At 45.3% G+C, this 22,864-nt stretch overlaps 1 protein-coding gene across 1 annotated transcript in view; it reads right to left on the reverse strand.

The window, feature by feature from the left end:
• CDC42BPG (CDC42 binding protein kinase gamma) overlaps positions 1 to 22,566 on the reverse strand; it is a 180,707-nt gene extending 158,141 nt beyond the window's left edge. The window contains exon 1 of the mRNA XM_040410586.1: positions 21,808 to 22,566. Coding sequence (XP_040266520.1) covers positions 21,808 to 21,985 — 178 coding nt within the window. The 5' untranslated portion in view covers positions 21,986 to 22,566. The remainder of the gene's footprint in view (positions 1 to 21,807) is intronic.
• Positions 22,567 to 22,864: the final 298 nt, after the last annotated feature.

The following is a 22,864-nucleotide window of genomic DNA, read 5'->3' on the forward strand; positions in this document are numbered from 1 at the left end:
AGGTGAGCTGGCTGTAACCCTTCTTAAACTAATGAATAAATCCACATTTAAAAAAGTTTCTTTACAGCATAATTGTTCGTTTTATCATTTGTATATTAATTTAATAACAATGGTTTTCCTTTGATATACAAGCCCCTTGCAAATTTATTCAAACTCTTTGGTGTTTTTCCTGTTTTGTTGCAATACTGCCTGGAATTAAAATAGATTTTAATTTAGATTTTATCTAAAATAATCCAACTTGTTACAGTGAAATGAAAAAATATGTATTATATAATATATATATTTCATATTTTTATTTTATTTTTTCTGAGTGCATATATATTCATCCCCTGTGCTATGAAACTAAGTAAAGTGTGGTCCAACCAATTAACTTCAGAAATCATAACAGTTAGGGCTCTTTCAGGCGAGCGTGTCCTATGCGGAAATCACTCTGTTTGTGAGCAGGATTCCCGTTATAGACACTACTCGTTTTACAGGGGCACACGGCATTATACTGATTTATAATGTTGTGTGTCTCTGCATGAACTTACTTCTACAGAATTAGGGGTGTTTCACACTACTGTGTGCAGGGCCGTCTTTACCGCAGGGCAAAAGGGGCAGCTGCCCCGGGCCCAGTTGCTCCTGGGGGGCCCAAGCAGCCTTTTACTTGGATTTTACTTGGGCCCCCTATATTTTGTTGCCGCCGACGCCCGCCGGCCATGTAACAGCACGGAGGCCATGTAACAGCACGGAGTCACTGTCCGGAGTGAGGAGGGGGCGGGGCCCGCGGCCGCTCTGCGCTCCGCTCTGCTGCCTGGCCTGCCTGTCTCTTTAACAGAGCAGACCAGTGGCTGCTGGAGCGTGATGCAGCTGCCGCACAGGCAGAGAGAAGAAGGAGGCGGAGCCCCAGCCAGCAGCCACAGCCAAAGCCAAGCAACTAACAGAACTTACAGGTATTTGGTGGGGGTGGGGGGGCTCATATAGGACAGGGGGACAGTGTGTGCTTTCCTGCCTGCTACTACATCAACCCCCCCCCCCCCCAGGGATTGTGGGGGTCATTAAGGGTTGGACTTGCTGCTGATGTTGAGTGTGCCAGTGTGTGTGTGTCTGTCCCTTTGTGTGTGTGTGTGTGTCTGTCCCTTTGTGTGTGTGTGTGTGTCTGTCCCTTTGTGTGTGTGTGTGTGTCTGTCCCTTTGTGTGTGTGTGTGTGTCTGTCCCTTTGTGTGTGTGTGTGTGTCTGTCTGTCCCTTTGTGTGTGTGTGTGTGTCTGTCTGTCCCTTTGTGTGTGTGTGTGTGTCTGTCTGTCCCTTTGTGTGTGTGTGTGTGTCTGTCCCTTTGTGTGTGTGTGTGTGTCTGTCCCTTTGTGTGTGTGTGTGTGTCTGTCCCTTTGTGTGTGTGTGTGTCTGTCCCTTTGTGTGTGTGTGTGTGTGTCTGTCCCTTTGTGTGTGTGTGTGTCTGTCCCTTTGTGTGTGTGTGTGTCTGTCCCTTTGTGTGTGTGTGTGTCTGTCCCTTTGTGTGTGTGTGTGTCCGTCCCTTTGTGTGTGTGTGTGTCCGTCCCTTTGTGTGTGTGTGTCCGTCCCTTTGTGTGTGTCCGTCCCTTTGTGTGTGTCCGTCCCTTTGTGTGTGTCCGTCCCTTTGTGTGTGTCCGTCCCTTTGTGTGTGTCTGTCCCTTTGTGTGTGTCTGTCCCTTTGTGTGTGTCTGTCCCTTTGTGTGTGTCTGTCCCTTTGTGTGTGTCTGTCCCTTTGTGTGTGTCTGTCCCTTTGTGTGTGTCTATCCCTTTGTGTGTGTCTGTCCCTTTGTGTGTGTCTATCCCTTTGTGTGTGTCTGTCCCTTTGTGTGTGTCTGTCCCTTTGTGTGTGTCTGTCCCTTTGTGTGTGTCTGTCCCTTTGTGTGTGTCTGTCCCTTTGTGTGTGTCTGTCCCTTTGTGTGTGTCTGTCCCTTTGTGTGTGTCTGTCCCTTTGTGTGTGAGTGTGTCTGTCCCTTTGTGTGTGTCCCCGTCCCTGTGTGTATGTCTCTCCCTGTGTGTATCACCATGCCCACAGTGTTCCTATGTCTTGACGCAGCTGCTTCAGAACGTTCTGTGCAGGGGAAGAGGAAGAAGATGGAAGAGGAGGCAGCGCCAGCATGGAGTCCGTGCGATAGACACAGGGAGGTACACTAAGGACGAAGGTAACACTTCCACATGATCTACACTAGTGTTATCTGTGGTTTTACATAGGACTGCAGGTAACACTACTACATTATTTAGCACTAGTGTTATCTGTGGTTTTACATAGGACTGCAGGTAACACTACCACAAGGTTAGCTCACACAGGGCACCTGAACACCTAAGGCCGGCCCTGGCTGCGCACCCCAGCGCCAAGGGATGACGTCACTGATGTAATATGCCTCTTATATGTGGAGAGCGGTGATGTCACAGATGTAATATATTACTTATAAGTGATATATTACATCAGTGACATCACCACTCTCCACACATAAGTAATATATTACATCAGTGACATCACTGCTGTCCACATATACCGGTAAGTAATACATTACATCAGTGACATCACCGCTCATCACATATATGTGGAGAGCGGTGATGTCACTGATGTAATATATCGCCTATATGTGGACAGCGGTGATGTCACTGATGTAATATAACATTATATGTGGAGAGCGGTGATGTCACTGATGTAAAATATCACTTATATGTGGAGAGCGGTGATGTCACTGATGTAATATAACATTCTATGTGGAGAGTGTTCATGTCACTGATGCAATACAGCGCTCCAGATGGCGACCAAAATGGTCGCCAATGCGCCTTAAAATTTGCAGATGGCGACAAGACTTGTCATAGGCTACAGGCCTGAGGTCTATTTGGTAGTGAAATCCCAGCGCAGGCAGGCGTGATGATGTCATCACGCCCGCCTGTGCCAGGACGCGGTGAGGTGTGCGTGTCTGCGTTGCACCATCCCTCGCCGTACCAGCAGCTAGTGAGCGCCAGTGAAAGGAAACAGGTGAGTATAAGATTTTGGCTTTTTTTTAAGGTGTGGGAAGGCGGGATCCAGGGGGCCCAAGTAAATTCTTGCCCAGGGTCCAATCAATATTAAAGACGGCCCTGACTGTGTGCAGTCTGGAAATCACGCTGTGTGTGAGCATAACCCTCCGTTCTGGACACTACTTGTCTTGCAGGAGCGCACAGTATTATACTGATTTATAATGATGTGTGCCTCCACATGACCTTACTTCCACAGGATCATACTGACATAAAGTTGTCAGTATAATTAGCAATAAGGTCATATACAGACACTATAGGCTGAGTGCAGAGAACCCAGAAAAAAAAAGCCATTATTCAAAAATGTGTTAGGAGGTCACCAAATAGCATGTGACAGGCTCCCCAAACACATGGAAGAAGGTTCTCTAGTCAGAGGCGACTACAACTGAACTTTTTGGCCATCATGGGAAACGCTGTGTGTGGCTCAAACCCAACACTTCCCATCACCCAAGAACACCATCTCCACATCTAACAGTTAAAGGCTACGTACACCTTCGGAGGAAATTTTTTTTTATTTTTTTTTTATGATTGCATGCTCATTTTTGGCTAAAAATAAATTTTTGCAATTGGCCTTTATTATAAATATTGAGATATTCTGTCACAAAGGGTTAACCGTTTTTCTAGCTGTGTGACTGGTACTTTCACTTTGTGCCGCCATCTCGCTAAACTACTAAGAGGTCATAAACACTTCTTTAAGCCACATTCTTATCAGTAAGATAAGAACTGAGCTATAATGAGTATCTATAATGTCAGAGAGCAAAGATAAGGAGGCCGTCTGTTCCTGGTCTGACGGAAAAGACAGAAAATACAGAGGGTGCTAATAGAGCATGTCAGCTCTGTACAAGAAAAAAAAAATGCCATATTTTTAATAAAGACCAAATTAAGCTAAAAATATTTTTTTTAAAGTAACTGTCATTTATTTTATTTTTTTCTAGTTCATTAGACTAGTTAGTCTGTCAATGATTGTCAAAAGATCTGTAATTACCTGTAATGTCCTTTTCCACTGGTCCCTTAAAAGACCGTTGCTATGGCTTGTCTGTCTTCCCTTTTGGTATAAGCAGAAGACAGAGGGGAGGCTGCATTAGGCTTCAGACTGCGGAGGCGTGTTTCTCAGTAATCCAATCTGATTTGCTGGTAGGGAGCTGCTGGCTACAGCAAGTGTGTATGGGAAGTGAGGGAAAGCAGTTTTGGCCTCAGAGAACTGGCAGAGGAGCCATCTTGAGAAGGTCCTCATATTTTAGAGGTTAAAACAGCCGTAACTAAGGGAAAAACTCAAAGAAAACAGTGGTATGTGAAGAAACTAAAGATTGCTTTATGCATAATGCTGCTGCAGCAGTAACATATGCTGAAATTGATCTTTTGATGAAAACATGGCGGTTACACTTTAAAAAGAGTACACAATGCAATAGTAAAAAATAAAAATTGCCTATAAGCATGGTGGTGGCAGCATCATGCTAGGGGGATGCTTTTCAGCAGCAGGGACTGGAAATCTGCTCATGATTGAAGGAAAGATAGGTGGCAGTAAATACAGAGAAATTCTAGAGGAAAACCAGTTTCATTTCACCAGGGATTTAAGACTGGGACAGAGGTTCACCTTCCAGTAGGAAGACAACCCTAAACGTCCTATTAAATCTACACTGCCGTTATTTAAATGCTGTGTAATAGTCTAGTCATAGCCCAGACCTCGATCCAACAGAGAATCTGTTGTAGGACTTAAAGACTGCTGTACGCCAACACAACCATCTAATGTGGAGTTAGAGCAGTTTTGTCTGGAAGAATAGGAAAAGTCCCAGTGTCTAAAGGTGCTACCTACAGTCGTGGCCAAAAGTTTTGAGAAGGACACAAATATTAGTTTTCACAAAGTTTGCTGCTAAACTGCTTTTAGATCTTTGTTTCAGTTGTTTCTGTGATGTAGTGAAATATAATTACACGCACTTCATACGTTTCAAAGGCTTTTATCGACAATTACTGACTCTTTGCATAAATGTCATGTATTTGCAGTGTTGGCCCTTCTTTTTCAGGACCTCTGCAATTCGACTGGGCATGCTCTCAATCAACTTCTGGGCCAATTCCTGACTGATAGCAACCCATTCTTTCATAATCACTTCTTGGAGTTTGTCAGAATTAGTGGGTTTTTGTTTGTCCACCCGCCTCTTGAGGATTGACCACAAGTTCTCATTGGGATTAAGATCTGGGGAGTTTCCAGGCCATGGACCCAAAAGGTCAACGTTTTGGTCCCCGAGCCACTTAGTTATCACTTTTGCCTTATGGCACGGTGCTCCATCGTGCTGGAAAATGCATTGTTCTTCACCAAACTGTTGTTGGATTGTTGGAAGAAGTTGCTGTTGGAGGGTGTTTTGGTACCATTCTTTACTCATGGCTGTGTTTTTGGGCAAAATTGTGAGTGAGCCCACTCCCTTGGATGAGAAGCAACCCCACACATGAATGGTCTCAGGATGCTTTACTGTTGGCATGACACAGGACTGATGGTAGCGCTCACCTTTTCTTCTCCGGACAAGCCTTTTTCCAGATGCCCCAAACAATCGGAAAGAGGCTTCATTGGAGAATATGACTTTGCCCCAGTCCTCAGCAGTCCATTCACCATACTTTCTGCAGAAGAAGAATCTGTCCCTGATGGTTTTTTCAGTTCTTGAATTGTTGATTGAGGTGCAATCTTAGCCACAATAACCTTTCCTGTGAAGCCATTTTTATGCAACGCAATGATGGCTGCACGCGTTTCTTTGCAGGTCACCATGGTTAACAATGGAAGAACAATGATTTCAAGCATCACCCTCATTTTAACATGTCAAGTCTGCCATTTTAACCCAATCAGCCTGACATAAATGATCTCCAGCCTTGTGCTCGACAAAATTCTCACCTGAGTTAGGCCTCTTTCACACGACCGTTTTTTTTTCCCGTTTTGCGGGCCGTTTTTTGCGGTCCGTATACGGAACCATTGATTTCAATGGTTCCGCAAAAAAACGGAATGTACTCCGTATGCATTTCGTTTCCGTATTTCCGTTCCGTTTTAACATAGAACATGTCCTATATTTGGCCGCAAATCACGTTCCGTGGCTCCATTAAAGTCTATGGGTCCGCAAAAAAACTGAATGCATACGGAAGTGCATCCGTATGTCTTCCGTATCCGTTCCGTTTTTTGCGGATCCATCTATTGAAAATGTTATGCCCAGCCCAATTTTTTCTATGAAATTACTGTATACTGTATTTGCCATACGGAAAAACGGAATGGAAAAACGGAACGGATCCGTTTAAAACGGACTGCAAAACACTGAAAAAGCCATACTGTCGTGTGAAAGAGGCCTTAACAAGACGATTACTGAAATAATCTCAGCAGGTCCTTTAATGACAGCAATGAAATGCAGTGGAAAGGTTTTTTTGGGATTAAGTTAATTTTCATGGCAAAGAAGGACTATGCAATTCTTTGCCATGAATCCATGTGTCTTGTTATTTTTATTCTGTGTCTTGTCATTTCTTAAAAAAAAACGCTTTTTATGATATTCAAATGAAGCTGTAAGGAGCCCAGAGGGGCGTTATTCTTTGTCCACGGTGCCCAGGAACGCCCCTCGGAAGTGCCGTGCCCGCCTAAATTTGAAAACTAAGAACTCCAAGATCGCCTAAATCACCTCCCAGAGGCGAGGCTAAGTGCTCACCCCCCCCCCCCCAGTGCCGCGCTCTGCGGCAAACACCCCCGATCCTCCTCTCGCCCGCAGCAGAAATCCCACGCAGGCGCAGTGCCGGCGATTGCCTGCGCCTGCACGATGATACGACGACTGAGGGCAACAGCTTCAACAGCGTCACTGGGCATGCGCCGATCCCAGCTGGCTGAGGAAACAGCGAACACGTCACTGGGATCGGCGCATGCCCAGTGACGTTGTTGAAGCTGTTGCCCTCAGTCGTCTTATCATCGCACAGGCAATCGCCGGCACTGCGCCTGCGTGGGATTTCGGCTGAGGGCGAGAGGAGGATCGGGGGTGTTTGCCGCAGAGCGCGGCGCTTGGGGGGGGGGGGGGGAGCACTTAGCCTCGCCTCTGGGAGGTGATTTAGGCGATCTTGGAGGAGTTCTTAGTTTTCAAATTTAGGCGGGCACGGCACTTGAGAGGGGCGTTCCTGGGCACCGTGGACAAAGAATAACGCCCCTCTGGGCTCCTTACAGCTTCATTTGAATATCATAAAAAGAGTTTTTTTGAAGAAATGACAAGACACAGAATAAAAAGAACAAGACATATGGAAATAAGGTACTTTATTACACATGGATTCATAAAAAATAAAAAAAATTGATAATATGCTAGTGACAGATTCCCTTTAAGCAGCAACTTTTCCAATTTCCAATATTTATCTAATTCTCAAAACTTTTGGCCACGACTGTATATATTACAAAATACACACCATGGGTATAACCATGTGTAAAAACGCCCATAGTATAAAAATATCTTCCCCATACGGCAAACAAAAAACAAACTAAAAAGTTATCAAAAAGTCATACACACCCCAGAATGGTATCAATGAAAAGTTCAGATCTCCCCGCAAAAAAAATTGCCCCAATACAGCTGCGTACACATAATTACAAAAAAGTTATAGGGGTCAAAATTTGGTGACGAAAAATGAAATATTTTTTCTTATTTTCCTGTATATCCTGTGTGTCTTCAAAAAAATCCTGTAAGTAGTAAACACCAGGCAGGTAAGTGATCACTGGGCAGCACTGGCGGGGTATGCACATGCAACAAGTTGCTGATGCAGTGTGCAAAATCTCATTCACACGTGATGTTTTTTTTCCAACATTTTCTAATTCATAGCATGCTCATTATTGTGGAATAATTTCACCACAGTAAGTAGCACATGGGGATTTTGCTGCCGTTTCACTGGAAATTCTATGATGTCAAATTTCTGCTCTCTCTGAACGGACACTTTTGCCTCCATAACTATATGAGGAGTACCACACTGATCACATATGTGCACACATATACACCCATGTATACGTAATTTATATACTCTATAAAAAGAGTCTTACACCCAGGCATATAATTAAACCGGTTTGCATGCTAATTGAAGTTTAATAAGCAGCGTCTGCAACTAAAAAAATAAAATAAAAAAATTCTAACAAGTGATTTGCAAACAAGGACACCACTAATTATAAGACAGTCACCTGCATGTCTGAAAACACTCACAATGTGTGCTCCTCGTATTCACAGGTCCATACTGATAGCGACTAGTGTATGAAAATCCCTGAAAGGGTCTCACCTTTATCACAGGTATTGGTCACAAGAAGTCTATACCTGCACATAGAATACAGAAATATCTGCCCCTTATATCTATGGACCAGCGCTGGTGCCAGGGTAGGACAAGTTATACTCCAATAGGCCCCGCACTAAAACCACATTTAAAAAAAATAAAAAAAAATATGTACAAAAAAAACTGTATTGTGTGCAGTTGCTCTAAAAAAAATAATAATAAAAACGCACTAAGGCCTCTTTCACACTTGCGTTGTCCGGATCCGGCGTGTACTCCACTTGCCGGAATTACACGCCGGATCCGGAAAAACGCAAGTGTACTGAAAGCATTTGAAGACGGAACCGTCTTCCAAATGCGTTCAGTGTTACTATGGCACCCAGGACGCTATTAAAGTCCTGGTTGCCATAGTAGTAGTGGGGAGCGGGGGAGCAGCATACTTACCGTCCGTGCGGCTCCCCGGGCGCTCCAGAGTGACGTCAGAGCGCCCCATGCGCATGGATGACGTGATCCATGTGATCACATGATCCATGCGCTTGGGGCGCCCTGACGTCACTCTGGAGCGCCCGGGGAGCCGCACGGACGGTAAGTATACTGCTCCCCGCTCCCCACTACACTTTACCATGGCTGCCAGGACTTTAGCGTCCCGGCAGCCATGGTAACCACTCTGAAAAAGCTAAATGTCGGCTCCGGCAATGCGCCGAAACGACGTTTAGCTTAAGGCCGGATCCGGATCAATGCCTTTCAATGGGCATTAATTCCGGATCCGGCCTTGCGGCAAGTGTTCCGGATTTTTGGCCGGAGCAAAAAGCGCAGCATGCTGCGGTATTTTCTCCGGCCAAAAAACGTTCCGTTCCGGAACTGAAGACATCCTGATGCATCCTGAACGGATTTCTCTCCATTCAGAATGCATTAGGATAATCCTGATCAGGATTCTTCCGGCATAGAGCCCCGACGACGGAACTCTATGCCGGAAGACAAGAACGCAAGTGTGAAAGAGCCCTAAGATCACAATATATAGTGTGGATATTTGTGCGTTTTTTTTTTTTTACAAGGTTTTGGTGCAGATTTCATGTGGATTTTCTGCATACAAATCAGAACCATGTGCAGTTACCCTTACCTTTAGGCCCGCCATGCCCGAGTTGTGGGCCGCAAACTAAGAGTCCGCAAACCACAGGGACTGGCTGTATGCACTACGCATCGCAGTGAGATCCTATTGATTGATATGTCCCATCTTTTGTGGTGCAGAGCCACTGACCTGGAAGCCCACAGAAACCCTTCCGTGGACTAAAGCCTCATGCAAGACATCAGTGTTTCACGGACGTGTGCTGTACGTGTTCTCCACGGACAGCACACATCCCTATTCATTTTAATGTGTGTATTCACACATCACTGTTTCAGCACGGTCCGTTTTGTTTTTTTACCACGGATGCATGCTCTATTTTGTCCGTGTTCACGGATCCATCACGCCCATTATAGTCTATGGGTCCGTGAAAACCACGGATGCCATCCGTGTTTCACGGATCATTAAAAGAGATTCTTTGAAAATTATTTTTCAGCTGTTGAGTGTTAGTGAAACACAGATGCAACACGGACAGCAAAAACGGACCCAACACGGATCTGTCACGGGAGAAAACACGGTTAGTGTTACCACTGATCCAAAACTGACACGGATGTCTGCATGAGGCATAACGTGTCAGTGTCTCCGCACCGCAAAAGATAGGATATGTCCTATCTTTCCCCACATTGTGGACGGGTCTGCACTGCAATGGGGAATGCACACGGCCGGTGCCTGTGTTTTGCACGAGGCCGTATTCTGCAGGTTAGTATGATTACAGATTACCGTTTTTAGTAAATTTCCATATGCAGCTGTGTGAATGGCTCTTTTTTGCCAGTCAAGCTGTAGTTTTTGTTGATCCCATATTGGAGTGTACATGACTATTTGACCACATTTACTTGTCTGTGTTGTCTTTATCTTCATTACAGCATTCACTGTATGGGATAAATACGGTACTTTCATATTTTAATAGTTCAGGAATTTCTGCATGCGCCAATACCAATGGTTTTGTTGTGGTTTGTATTTTTATTTTTTCTAAAATGGGGACAGTGGCTTATTTGATTTTTCAATTCATTTTTTTGTACATCTATTTAAAAATAAGGTTAAATTATATTTATTTTTTTAGTCTGCCTAGAGCAGTTCCTCAACTCTAAGTCATCAGGGCCCACTTTCCAGTCATGATCTCAGAAGATCCCACAGAATGAATAACTGGTAAGTCTGGATGCACTGACACTAATTATATCACCTGCTCAGTACTAAGGAAAACCTGAACACATGACCGGCAGGTGGGCCCTGAGGACTGGAGTGGACACTGCCCTAGAGGACTTGAACAAGCAGTCATCGTCGGATACCATGGACACAACTGACCACAGCATTTGACGGCGTTAAACGTCCGTGATCAGAGATGACACTGCGGATGGATGTCTCCTGTGTAGAACAGCATGCACCCACTGGCTATGGTACATCTTCACAGTCCCAACATCCGCCACATATGTACAGTCGCGGCCAAAAGTTTTGAGAATTACATAAATATTGGAAATTGGAAAAGTTGCTGCTTAAGTTTTTATAATAGCAATTTGCATATACTCCAGAATGTTATGAAGAGTGAATTGCATAGTCCTTCTTGTTTGCCATGAAAATTAACTTAATCCCAAAAAAAAAACTTTCCACTGCATTTCATTGCGGTTAAAGGACCTGTTGAGATCATTTCAGTAATCGTCTTGTTAACTCAGGTGAGAATGTTGACGAGCACAAGGCTGGAGATCATTATGTCAGGCTGATTGGGTTAAAATGGCAGACTTGACATGTTAAAAGGAGGGTGATGCTTGAAATCATTGTTCTTCCATTGTTAACCATGGTGACCTGCAAAGAAACGCGTGCAGCCATCATTGCGTTGCATAAAAATGGCTTCACAGGCAAGGATATTGTGGCTACTAAGATTGCACCTCAATCAACAATTTATAGGATCATCACGAACTTCAAGGAAAGAGGTTCAATTCTTGTTAAGAAGGCTTCAGGGCGTCCAAGAAAGTCCAGCAAGCGCCAGGATCGTCTCCTAAAGAGTATTCAGCTGCGGGATCGGAGTGCCACCAGTGCAGAGCTTGCTCAGGAATGGCAGCAGGCAGGTGTGAGCGCATCTGCACGCACAGTGAGGAGAAGACTTTTGGAAGATGGCCTGGTGTCGAGAAGGCCAGCAAAGAAGCCACTTCTCTCCAAAAAAAAACATCAGGGACAGATTGATCTTCTGCAGAAAGTATGGTGAATGGACTGCTGATGACTGGGGCAAAGTCATATTCTTCGATGAAGCCTCTTTCCGATTGTTTGGGGCATCTGGAAAAAGGCTTGTCCGGAGAAGAAAAGGTGAGCGCTACCATCAGTCCTGTGTCATGCCAACAGTAAAGCATCCTGAGACCATTCATGTGTGGGGTTGCTTCTCATCCAAGGGAGTGGGCTCACTCACAATTTTGCCCAAAAACACAGCCATGAGTAAAGAATGGTACCAAAACACCCTCCAACAGCAACTTCTTCCAACAACAGTTTGGTGAAGAACAATGCATTTTCCAGCACGATGGAGCACCGTGCCATAAGGCAAAAGTGATAACTAAGTGGCTCGGGGACCAAAACGTTGACCTTTTGGGTCCATGGCCTGGAAACTCCCCAGATCTTAATCCCATTGAGAACTTTTGGTCAATCCTCAAGAGGCGGGTGGACAAACAAAAACCCACTAATTCTGACAAACTCCAAGAAGTGATTATGAAAGAATGGGTTGCTATCAGTCAGGAATTGGCCCAGAAGCTGATTGAGAGCATGCCAAGTCGAATTGCAGAGGTCCTGAAAAAGAAGGGCCAACACTGCAAATACTGACTCTTTGCATAAATGTCATGTAATTGTCGATAAAAGCCTTTGAAACGTATGAAGTGCGTGTAATTATATTTCACTACATCACAGAAACAACTGAAACAAAGATCTAAAAGCAGTTTAGCAGCAAACTTTGTGAAAACTAATATTTGTGTCAGTCTCAAAACTTTTGGCCACAACTGTATGGCCGTTGTAACCAAGTGTTTAAAGGGGTTGTCTCACTGACATAAATGGCATTTATCATGTAGAGAAAGTTAATTAAAGCCACTTACTAATGTATTGTGTTTGTCCATATTGCCTCCATTGCTGGCTTGATCCATTTTTCCATTAAATTATACACTGCTCGTATTCAGGAGTTACAACCACCTTACAATCCAGCAGCGGTGGTCGTGCATGCACACTGTGGGAAAAGCCACCCAACTCTCTGGTGGCTGGAACTGCAGGACTGTGCACAGGCCAGCGCTTTTTCCTATAGTGTGCAAGCACGACCACCGGAATGCAGGGTGGTCGTAACCATGGAAATGAGCAGTGTATAATGTGATAGAAAAATGAATCCAGACAGCAAATGAGGCAATATGGACAAATACAATACATTAGTAAGTGGCTTTAATTAACTTTCTCTACATGATAAATGCCATTTGCTGAAGTGACACAACCCCTTTAACCTCTCCACTTTCTATGCTATCCCTTTACGGCAGTGATATTGTGACAATTCTTTCTATTTAAAAAGGACTCCGTTGACAAATCTGACTTAAAGGGGTTATCCAAGACTATAAAATGCCCCCCATATGCCCGGGCCCCTCACATTGAATATACTTACCTGGCTCCCAGCACCGCCACTTCTCCCAGTGCGTGGATAGCATCACCTGCATCAGCAGTGGCGCAGGGAGCAGAGAGCCAGGTAAGTATATTCATTGTGAGGGGCCCGGGCATATGGGGGGGCATTTTATAGTCTTGGATAACCCCTTTAAAATCAGCTCAAATTGATAACTAAGGCTACTTTCACACGAGCGTCGGGGCTCCGCTTGTGAGCTCCGTTTGAAGGCTCTCACAAGCGGCCCCGAACTCATCCGTCCAGCTACCAATGCATTCTGAGTGGATGCGGATCCGCTCAGAATGCATCAGTCTGGCAGCGTTCAGCCTCCGCTCAGCAGGCGGACACCCGAACGCTGCTTGCAAAAGGCTTGTCCGGAGAAGAAAAGGTGAGCGCTATCATCAGTCCTGTGTCATGCCAACAGTAAAGCATCCTGAGACCATTCATGTGTGGGGTTGCTTCTCATCCAAGCGAGTGGGCTCACTCCCAATTTTGGCCGTGCGGAGGCAAACGGATCCGTCCAGACTTACAATGTAAGTCAATGGGGACGGAAAATTGAGCCATATTGAGTCAACTTCAAACGGATCCGTCCCCCATTGACTTTCAATGTAAAGTCTGGATGGATCCATCTGAACAACTTTCAGACTTAGAATTTTTTTTAAACTATAATGCAGACTGATCCGTTCTGAACGGATCCAAACGTCTGCATTATAGGAGCGGATCCGTCTGTGCAGACACCAGACGGACCCGCTCTGAACGCTAGTCTGAAAGTAGCCTTAGACCACTTTCCCAATCCACTTCAAAAATGGCACGGTGTAAGAAAAAAGGAAAATGTCACTTTTTTCTTTTGCAGAAATAAGCCCATGAGATCACAAAGTCTCCCCATATTATGAGAGAAGTATCGGCACATATGCTTCATCATAATGTACTAAACCTAAAGCTACCATCTGTACAGTGAAAACCAAATGCATGCCTGTGTAGAGATAACAGGTAGCCCATTACAATGCACCATCACTGGACTTTGGATGGACCTTGAACTCGGTAAAGTATAACTATATCAAAAAAAGGCATCTCCCTATTACAAGAGTCAGAGGGTAAAAGCCTCATTTACATGCATCAGATCCATCAAGTCACGCAGCCATAAATCCAAGACATTTTTCATTAGGGCCTCAAGAAGTTGGTTTGAGAAGTGCACATTCTCCAGGGTTTTGCATGGACATGTTCTACCTGAAAAACAAGCTCGGTCACATCACATGAAGGACAGGCAGCAGAAACCTTTTTTTGTTCTTAAGAAGTACAGCAGAGACATTTAGGATTCCACGTACAAACCCTACTTATCTCAAGAGCTCAGGGAATCAAAAGAACAAACACGAGGGAAGTTGGGAGGGTTGTCGTCAGCACGCAGGCAGAATTATTCATATTTTTTGTGTTTACGGTGAAAAATTGGCCAACCCTGTAGTAGAATGTGACATTCAAGCCAAAGATAAGCATTTCTAATGTATACTACTGTGAACAGGGCTCCATCGTGATGAGGGCGATTGTATTCATGGAGGTTGTAGATTTATTATATGTGCTAGTACGTGGTTCTATAGTAGCATATAAAAATGTACTGGTCCTTACAAAAATGCCAGTTCCTGCTCTGCTGGGCACCCCAACACCTTTGAAAACGTCAGATTAAAGGGGTTGTGCAGCGGCTAAATATTGATGACCTGTCCTCTGAATAGAAGCAAAAATCCTAAACTTTATTCAATAGTCATTAAAACTAAGGGTACAGTCCTCTTGTTTGGCGAGTGGACTGTATCCCTGGTTTTAGTGGATACTGAATAAAGCTTTGGATTTTTTCTTCTATAGAATTTATTTCCCGTGGGCCATCGGTTTCCACTGCTTCTAAGGTGGTGAGCACAACTCAGGTATTCCTATCCTAAGGATAGCAGTTGTACCGCCAGCGCAAAAGAGACAACGCGCAGGTCATTTCCCCTTTAAACAGCTGATTGGCGGGAGAGGACCACCACCGATCCTGAGGATAGGTCATCAACACTAAGCCACTGGACAACCCCTTTAAGGGTACCTGCACATAGGTGCAGGTTTATAAACAGAAAATCTACACAGATTTCCATGTGGATTTCAGTGCGTTTCCGCACGTGTTGCTTGCAGTTTTTGGAGCAGATTTGGAAGGAAAATCAAAGTGTATTAGGGCTCATGCACACAAGCGTATTTTAGGTCCGCATGCGATCCGCGAGTCGGATGTGGACCCATTCACTTTAATGGGGTAGCAAAAGATGTAGACAGCACACCGTGTGCTGTCTGCATGTCTGTTCCGCAGCCCTGCAAAAAAAAACACATGTCTTATTCTTGTCCATTTTACGGATAAGCAAAGGACAGTTCTATAGAGGGCCGGACGTTCCAAAAAGCAGAACACACACGGCCAGTATCCCTGTTCTGCAGATCTGCAATTTGTGAACCACAAAAACGGCTAAGCCATGTGCATGAGCCTGAGGGCTCATGCACATGGCCGTTCCCTGCATAGGGGACCACAATTTACGGTCCCCGATGTACGGGCAACATCCGTGCGGATTCCGCAGAAAGATCCAGACCCATTCAACTTGAATGGGTCCGTGATCCGTCCGCACCCCAAAAAAGTAGAACACGTTCTATTTTTTTTGTGGTGCAAAGGCACAGAGAGAAACCCCACAGAAGCACTCCTTAGTGCTTAAGTGGGGTTCCGCATCGGACCTTCCGGATCCATGATGCGAAGTGCAAATGGCCGGTGCCTGTGTAATGCGGCCAGCATACGTTCATGTGCCTGAACCCTTAGGCCTCTTGCACACAAACGTATTTTCTTTCCGTGTCCATTCCGTGTTTTTTTTTCCGCAGACTGTATGCGGAACCATTCACTTTAATGGGTCCACAAAAAAACGAAAAAAAAACTGAAGTTACTCTGGGTGCATTCCTTTTCCGTATTTCCGTTCCGCAAAAAAAAAAAAATAGAACATGTCCTATTATTGTCTGCATTACGGACAAGGACAGTACTGTTCTATTAGGGGCCAGCTGTTCCGTTCCGCAAAATACAGAATGCACATGGATGTTATCCGTATTTTTTGCAGATTTTTTTGTGGACCGCAAAATACATACGGTCGTGTGCAAGTGGCCTTAGGGCTCATGCACACGACAGTATGCCCTCCGAGATATACGGTCCGTGAGCGGGCCATATGTCCCGGAGCGGCATACATCATGCGCACGGAAGCGCACAGCATCGTAGGTTACTAGGATACTGTGCTCATCGGGCCGCCCGCAAGACTACTGTCCTGCACTCATATAATCATATGAGTGCAGGACAATAGTCCCGCAGGCGGCCCGATGCGCACAGTATAGTAACCTACGATGCTGTGCGCTCCCGTGCGCATGATGTATGCCGCTCCGGGACATATGGCCCGCATGTCTCGGAGGGCATACGGTCCTGTGCATGAGCCCTTATGCTGTGTTTTTTCTGTGCAAGAATCTGCACGGCAAAACCATTTGTAATCTGCAATGTGTGCAAGTGGCCAAAGGCTGAAAACACACATAAGTATTATGTGGTGTTTTTCTACATTTTGTGTTTTTATTTTGCACATGTGGTTTTGGTGTGATTTTTACAAAAATGTAATCTCTAGAAGCTAGCAGAGATTCTATTGGAAATATGAAATGTAGGACACAATTTCTTTTTTTTTTTTATCTAGTGCCTTTTTTTGTAATTGTTGTTGCTGGATTAACAACAAAACAAAAAAAAAAAAAAACACGTTTAGGATTTAGCAATTTGTTGGGTATTTTTTTCCCCCCTTTCCCTGCATGGAAAACAGTATGCAATATGTTAAAAATCAAGTGGTTTCTCAAATTTGTGTGTGTAGAGGCCCTCAGAGTGTGAAATAACACAATTTGTACATTTGCATTTTTTGGCAACTTGATGGAGCATGGTTTAAAGCGGTGATTCCCAACCAGGGATCCTGGAAATGGATCAAAGGTTCCCCAGAAGGCAGCCACAAGCCCAGTCACTGATGGTCCAGGACCACACACACACACATGTATTATAGATTCACTACTTGGCCATATTTCGGACATGTGCCCTGGCACGACGGCGAGTTTATGGACCAAACTCACAGCCTCATAGGGATCTATGGTGCTGTCAGTTTGGGTCAGTTAAAGGGGTTGTCCGGGATCAGAAAAACATGGCTCCTTTCTTCCAGAAGCAGCTGCGTGCAGCACTTTTGCAGCAGTGTATAGTACCAGCAAAGTGAATGAGATTTTAAGTAAATCGCAGCATGTTCTGTATTGTGATTGTTCACACATCTCTGGCTCCACAGAAATGAACGGGGCTTATATGAAAAACTGAAGACTCAAGGTTTTTGAGTCAGACAACTGGACGAGTACTGAATTGCTCCTGTTACAGAGGCCTGAAAACCAGGCTGACATGGTATTACTGCAAAATGTTGCCATGTTTAAACTGATCTTTAATGGCTGCACAATTTGGCCCTGCAAAACCATGTGGCCATTAATAATTTGAAAATGGCAGTGATGTGCAGCGACAGCACGTGAGCGTGGTTTGCGGCTGCTACGGGTGGGCTCACCCCAATATCCATCTCACCTTCTGCTTTCACGCTCTGTGTGCCAACAAAACAATGTTCTTTAAAAAGGGGCGGCCGTCCCCTGGCAAAATCTCCTATCTACGGGATAAGGGATAAGCGTCTGATCGTCAGGGGTCAGAACGCTGGACCCCATGACTGTTGTAGCGCACCGAAGTGTCTGAGGTAAACTTCGATCCGAATTTCAGGGAAAATTCGATTTGCCGTGAAGCAAAATTTCCTTGTGCTTCCTGGTAACAAAATCGATGTTCATTGAAATGGAGTATAACAGGAAAAAAAAAAAAAAAAAATCATACCTTATCCGTTTGAGCACAAAGAACCCACCATCTGGATTAAAAATTCCACGCAAAATCTCGTATGCTGTGACGTATGATGTAATCACGTGCGAGATTTCATGCTGGATCTTCAATGCGCTCAAGCGGATGAGGAGAGCATGATTTTTTTGGGTTATACCCCATTTCAGGGAAAAACTATTCGTTACCAGGAAGCACAAGGAAATTCGAATTTTCGCGATCAATGGAGTTAAGTATGGGTTTTTCTTGCGTTTTAAGTTATAGGACCTTAATATAAAATTTCAGATGCCGCGTTCAGTGATGAACGCGGCCTCGGAGGGGTACAATGATGGGGAGCGGTGCACTCACTACAAAGAAATGCGCTTCGTCACTGAGCAATTTATTATTATTTTTTATTCAGCCAAATCGAATTGAAGAACTTTGCTGAACACTACAATAGGGACACATGCACATCGGCTGCTCCATTCATCTCTACTGTACCACAGCTCTTGTGCTCCATTGAGCACAAGAGCTAAGCGTGTTTTATGTCACGCTTAGGTCTCATGCACACAACCGTATCCGTGTCTGATCCACACTTTTTTTGTGGACTGGACACAGACCCATTAATTTCAATGCCCGTTGCGCAAATTATAGAACATGTCCTATTCCTGTCCGTATTGCAGACAAGAATAGCGATTTCTAGTCATGGAGAGTTTAGACAAATATAGATTGCACATAGAAGGTTCCGTATTTGGTAGATCCAAAAGGACTGCAGACCACAATAAGGACACAGTCAGACGGATAAGGCCATAGGCCTCACACAGGCGGCCATATCCATTTTGTGGTCCGCAAAAAAAAATGGATACTGCCCATGCGCATGCCGCAATTTTCTCACTCCCTTCACTAGAACTGGCTATCCTTATCTGCAAAACAGGCAGGAATTGGACAGGTTATATAGTTTACAGAATGACCACACGGTTGCGGACAGAACATGGATGACATCAGTGCGCTGTCCGTATTTTTTGCGGACCCGTAGAAATAAATGGGTCCATGTTTTTTTTTTGGCTCCTAAAACATAAAACATCAACAAAAATAACAGTTACAAAAAAACAAACCAAAAGAAAAAAAAACTTCCGGTGTGTGAAACCATGGCAAGCGCTGAATGTCAGAAATGAGTATATTGTGTAATACTAAAGTAACAATACATTTATCTTCAGTTTAACCCCTAATAAGCACAGAGGTACCGTGTTACTAAACGTTCCCTGCAGGAAAAAAAAAAAAAGTAAACCGAGACTCGCAGTGACACCGAAGATGGACCTCCAAATCAAAAGGATCAAACGTGAGCAACAGGCAACTGCAAGATATACAGAAAGCCAGACAGACCAGTCTGAAGGCTGAGAATTTCATAGATACCGATACCAGAGTGTGGTCAGGGGACAGGTTGGGTGACAGTGATGTCACAGCGTGACAAGAGGTCACACCCTACCACTGCTTTGATTTACCCCTTAATAAGCTGAGGCATCACAGGAAAACAATACTTTTCTTCTTCCCTGCTGCAGACCTACTGCACACGGTGGTATACATGGCTTCATCACTGTGACAGGGCCACGTGGACCAAGAAGAACACATACGATTTTGACTCTAAGGCTCCATTCACACGTCCGCAAATGGGTCTGCATCCGTTCCGCAATTTTGCGGAACGGGTGTGGACCCATTCATTTTCTATGGGGACGGAATGGATGCGGACAGCACACAGTGTGCTGTCAGCATCCGCATTTGCGGAGCGCGGCCCCGATCTTCAGGTCCGCAAAAGATAGAACATGTCCTATTCTTGTCCGCAGCTTGCGGACAAGAATAGGCATTTCTATAGGGGGTGCCGGGCGGGTGTGTTGCGGATCCGCAACACACCACGTACGTGTGAATGGAGCCTTAGTGCTGGTTCCATGTATAGTCTGGAGAGATGAACAGGGTGATGTCGCGTGTGTAACTACGGTAATACAGCTGGATTTTCCCAAATGCTCAGACACAAAGTCAACCTGCAGCCGCAGAGAATGGACATCCCCATCACGGTCAAACGCTCGCTCAGGCGACGCCTATTCCATCAGCCCCGCATACACATTAGGGAGCATTCACGCGATCGTATCCATTCTGCTGTCCGGAAATCGCTGATCCACAAAATACAGATGCAGCCAGTGTGCGTACAGCACTTTCCACCCCACAGAAATGAATGGATCCACATTCTTAATGCGGATCAGACAAGGACCGAAAATAGGGTTGTATGAATGTACCCTTAGGCCCAGTCACACGGCTGTAGTGCCACCAAGCTCGACTTGCGGACCGCAAAAAACACTGGCACCGGCGGTGTGAACTCCGTATCATGGTGCGGACCAATTGACTTCAATGGGTCTGCGATCCGCAAGATACGGCAGAAGATAGGACATGTCCTAGCTTTTGCAGAGCGGAGGCACTGACCCGGAAGCCTATGGAAACACACAGAAGCCCTTCTGTGGGCTTCTGGGACTGTGCCTCCACTCCGCAAAAGATATCTTACGGATTGTGGATCCACTAAAGTCAATCGGTCGGCGGTCTGCAACACGGGCATGGCATCACCACGGCTGAGTGAATGGGCCCTTAGATTGTTGGCCAGTGACTGTGCTTGGTATTGCGCTCAGCCCCATTCACTTGAGCTGCTCCTAGGCCACGTGACACATGAACGTGTCATCACTCTGCCTAGGAAAAGCAGGGAGAAGGCCGCGGTGCTCAGAGAAGCGTCGGTGCCTTCTCGAACAGCTGATCGGCAGGGGTCCCAGGTGTCGGAACCCCACCGATCAGATACTGATGATCCAAAGGATAGGTCATCAGTATAAAAAGCTCAAAACCCCCACTAATCATTTGACAGTCTACCTGTAAAAGGGGTATTCCCATCATAGGTATATATGCCATATCCACAGGATATTCTGTAACTGCCTGAAAGGAGTCTCATAGGCTCAGCCGTCTCCAGAACTTCCATAGAAATAAATGTAGGATGCACATGGGCCTCCACCTCTTCACTGCACTGCTCATGGTTTGGCACATACTGATGGAAAATGCACAGACACCCAGACTTGGTTTTTCATGTTCTGATCATGTCCAGACTGTTCACACCAATGTGGTACTTGTCCTGTTGTGGAATGGATGGCAAACAACCAAAAGCCGATGTGAGGGACACAAAGCCGTCATCGTGCACTTCACCTCCTCAGAGGCCTTCTAATGGCACTCGTTACCTCAATGTTTTTCACCACTGAAGTCAAGGAGACACCAATTTGGAAAAAAAAAGGGGGGGGGGGGGGAAACAGGACGCCAAAACAAATAGACGCCACATGATGTCTCCTTCATATAAGACATCTCTTAGCAGCAGCTACATTCACACCAGAGAAAAAACGGACACGATGAACATTTCTTTTAATGGCCGCCACATCTCCATTTTGAGAACAATGGTAGTCTATGGGCTATTCACACGGCTATCAAAAAAAATAAAAAATAGGACATGTTCTATTCTGTCCGTTTTAAAAGCCTGACAGCCCCATACAACTGAAGGGGGCGTTTTTATCTGCTTTTTCTCAGAAAGGCTTCAGTGGGGGGAAAACAGCCATTAAAAACTGACCATTTTGCCGTTTCTAATGGCGCTTTTTCTTTACGGTCGTTTGACCGTTGCCTAACCCAACGTCTAACTTCTCTATTCAAGCGACAAACATTTGTGCGCCCCAAACCCCACAGCTCATTTTTTCCAAAAAATTTAAGTCAAATGGAAAGTAACCCCCCCACCCCCCAAATCCAACACTAAAATGCAGATTTTTTCAGTAAACAAATAAATTATTTGTTATAATATATTTTGAAATAATATAATCCATAGATGATCATCCCCATTTGTGCAGTCTCTTACCCCAGGCCAGGAATTCGGTCACATTTTTGTCCCGTCGAAGGGCTGGTGCGTTACATTCTTGACATAGACAGATGAGAACATCTAGAAGGGTCTCCACACTCAGGGAATCGCAGTCACATCCATAGGGGCCCCTGAGGACCATGTCCTCCAGCTTCTTCAGCCTCTTTTCTACAGACATCTTGACTTTTGTTCTTCTTCTTCTTTACAAGTTTATCCAGAAGAAGCGTCCAGCGGAGTGCGGCCAAGACCCAAGAATGTCCTCTCTTTACAACATGATGCGAGAACCCGCCTGGAGGAACCCTGGAGCCTTTACAAGTTCTAGGCCACTGTTCAAGTTGCGGTATAATATAAGCGCACAGTGGCCACCAGGTTAATTAAAAGAACCGCACAGGTAGAGTGATGTGAATACTGCTATAGGTTCCCATGTCTATGTATGTGTACACCCTCTGACAACTACTCACAATGTAGAACATACAGCACTGGAGGAGTGAGCTCTGCCTGTCACCCATACACACACTGTCATGCACATACATGTCCCTCCCAGTCACAGGGCACCCACTTACACCCTGCACTAGTGCCACACAGCAGTGACATGGTGGTCGCACTCTTCAGCCCCCCTCAGTGTCCGGTCCTATGTGTCCGCGCGACTCCCTACCCTGGGAATGGTGCAGTCCGGATAGTGATAGCAGCGCTCATCTCTCCCCCGACCCAGGATGAGCTCTTCCTGTAATTGTTGCAATCGGCTTTCGTCTTTCCTCACCTGCACACGCCACGCCCAACACACCGGAGGGGGCGTGACTATACCCCGCGCTCCCACGCCTCCCGGCGCTCACCTGGAAGCCACGCCCCCTGCTCGTGTGATTGACACTTTATTACACGCGCTGTAGAACGTCGCGTGGCAGGTGATATTAGTGGGGATAATCTAAGGTGCTAATAGTATTCGGTGAGGAAAGGAGTTGTAATCTGCAAATCCAGCATGCACCTCATGATCGCTCTGCAGGCGGGTTTACAATCTGATTTCTTGATCTCATGAATTAGGAGTCAATTTTTAGTAGCA

This window comes from Bufo bufo, chromosome 10 (genome assembly GCF_905171765.1).
Source record: "Bufo bufo chromosome 10, aBufBuf1.1, whole genome shotgun sequence".
Lineage (NCBI taxonomy): Eukaryota > Metazoa > Chordata > Amphibia > Anura > Bufonidae > Bufo > Bufo bufo.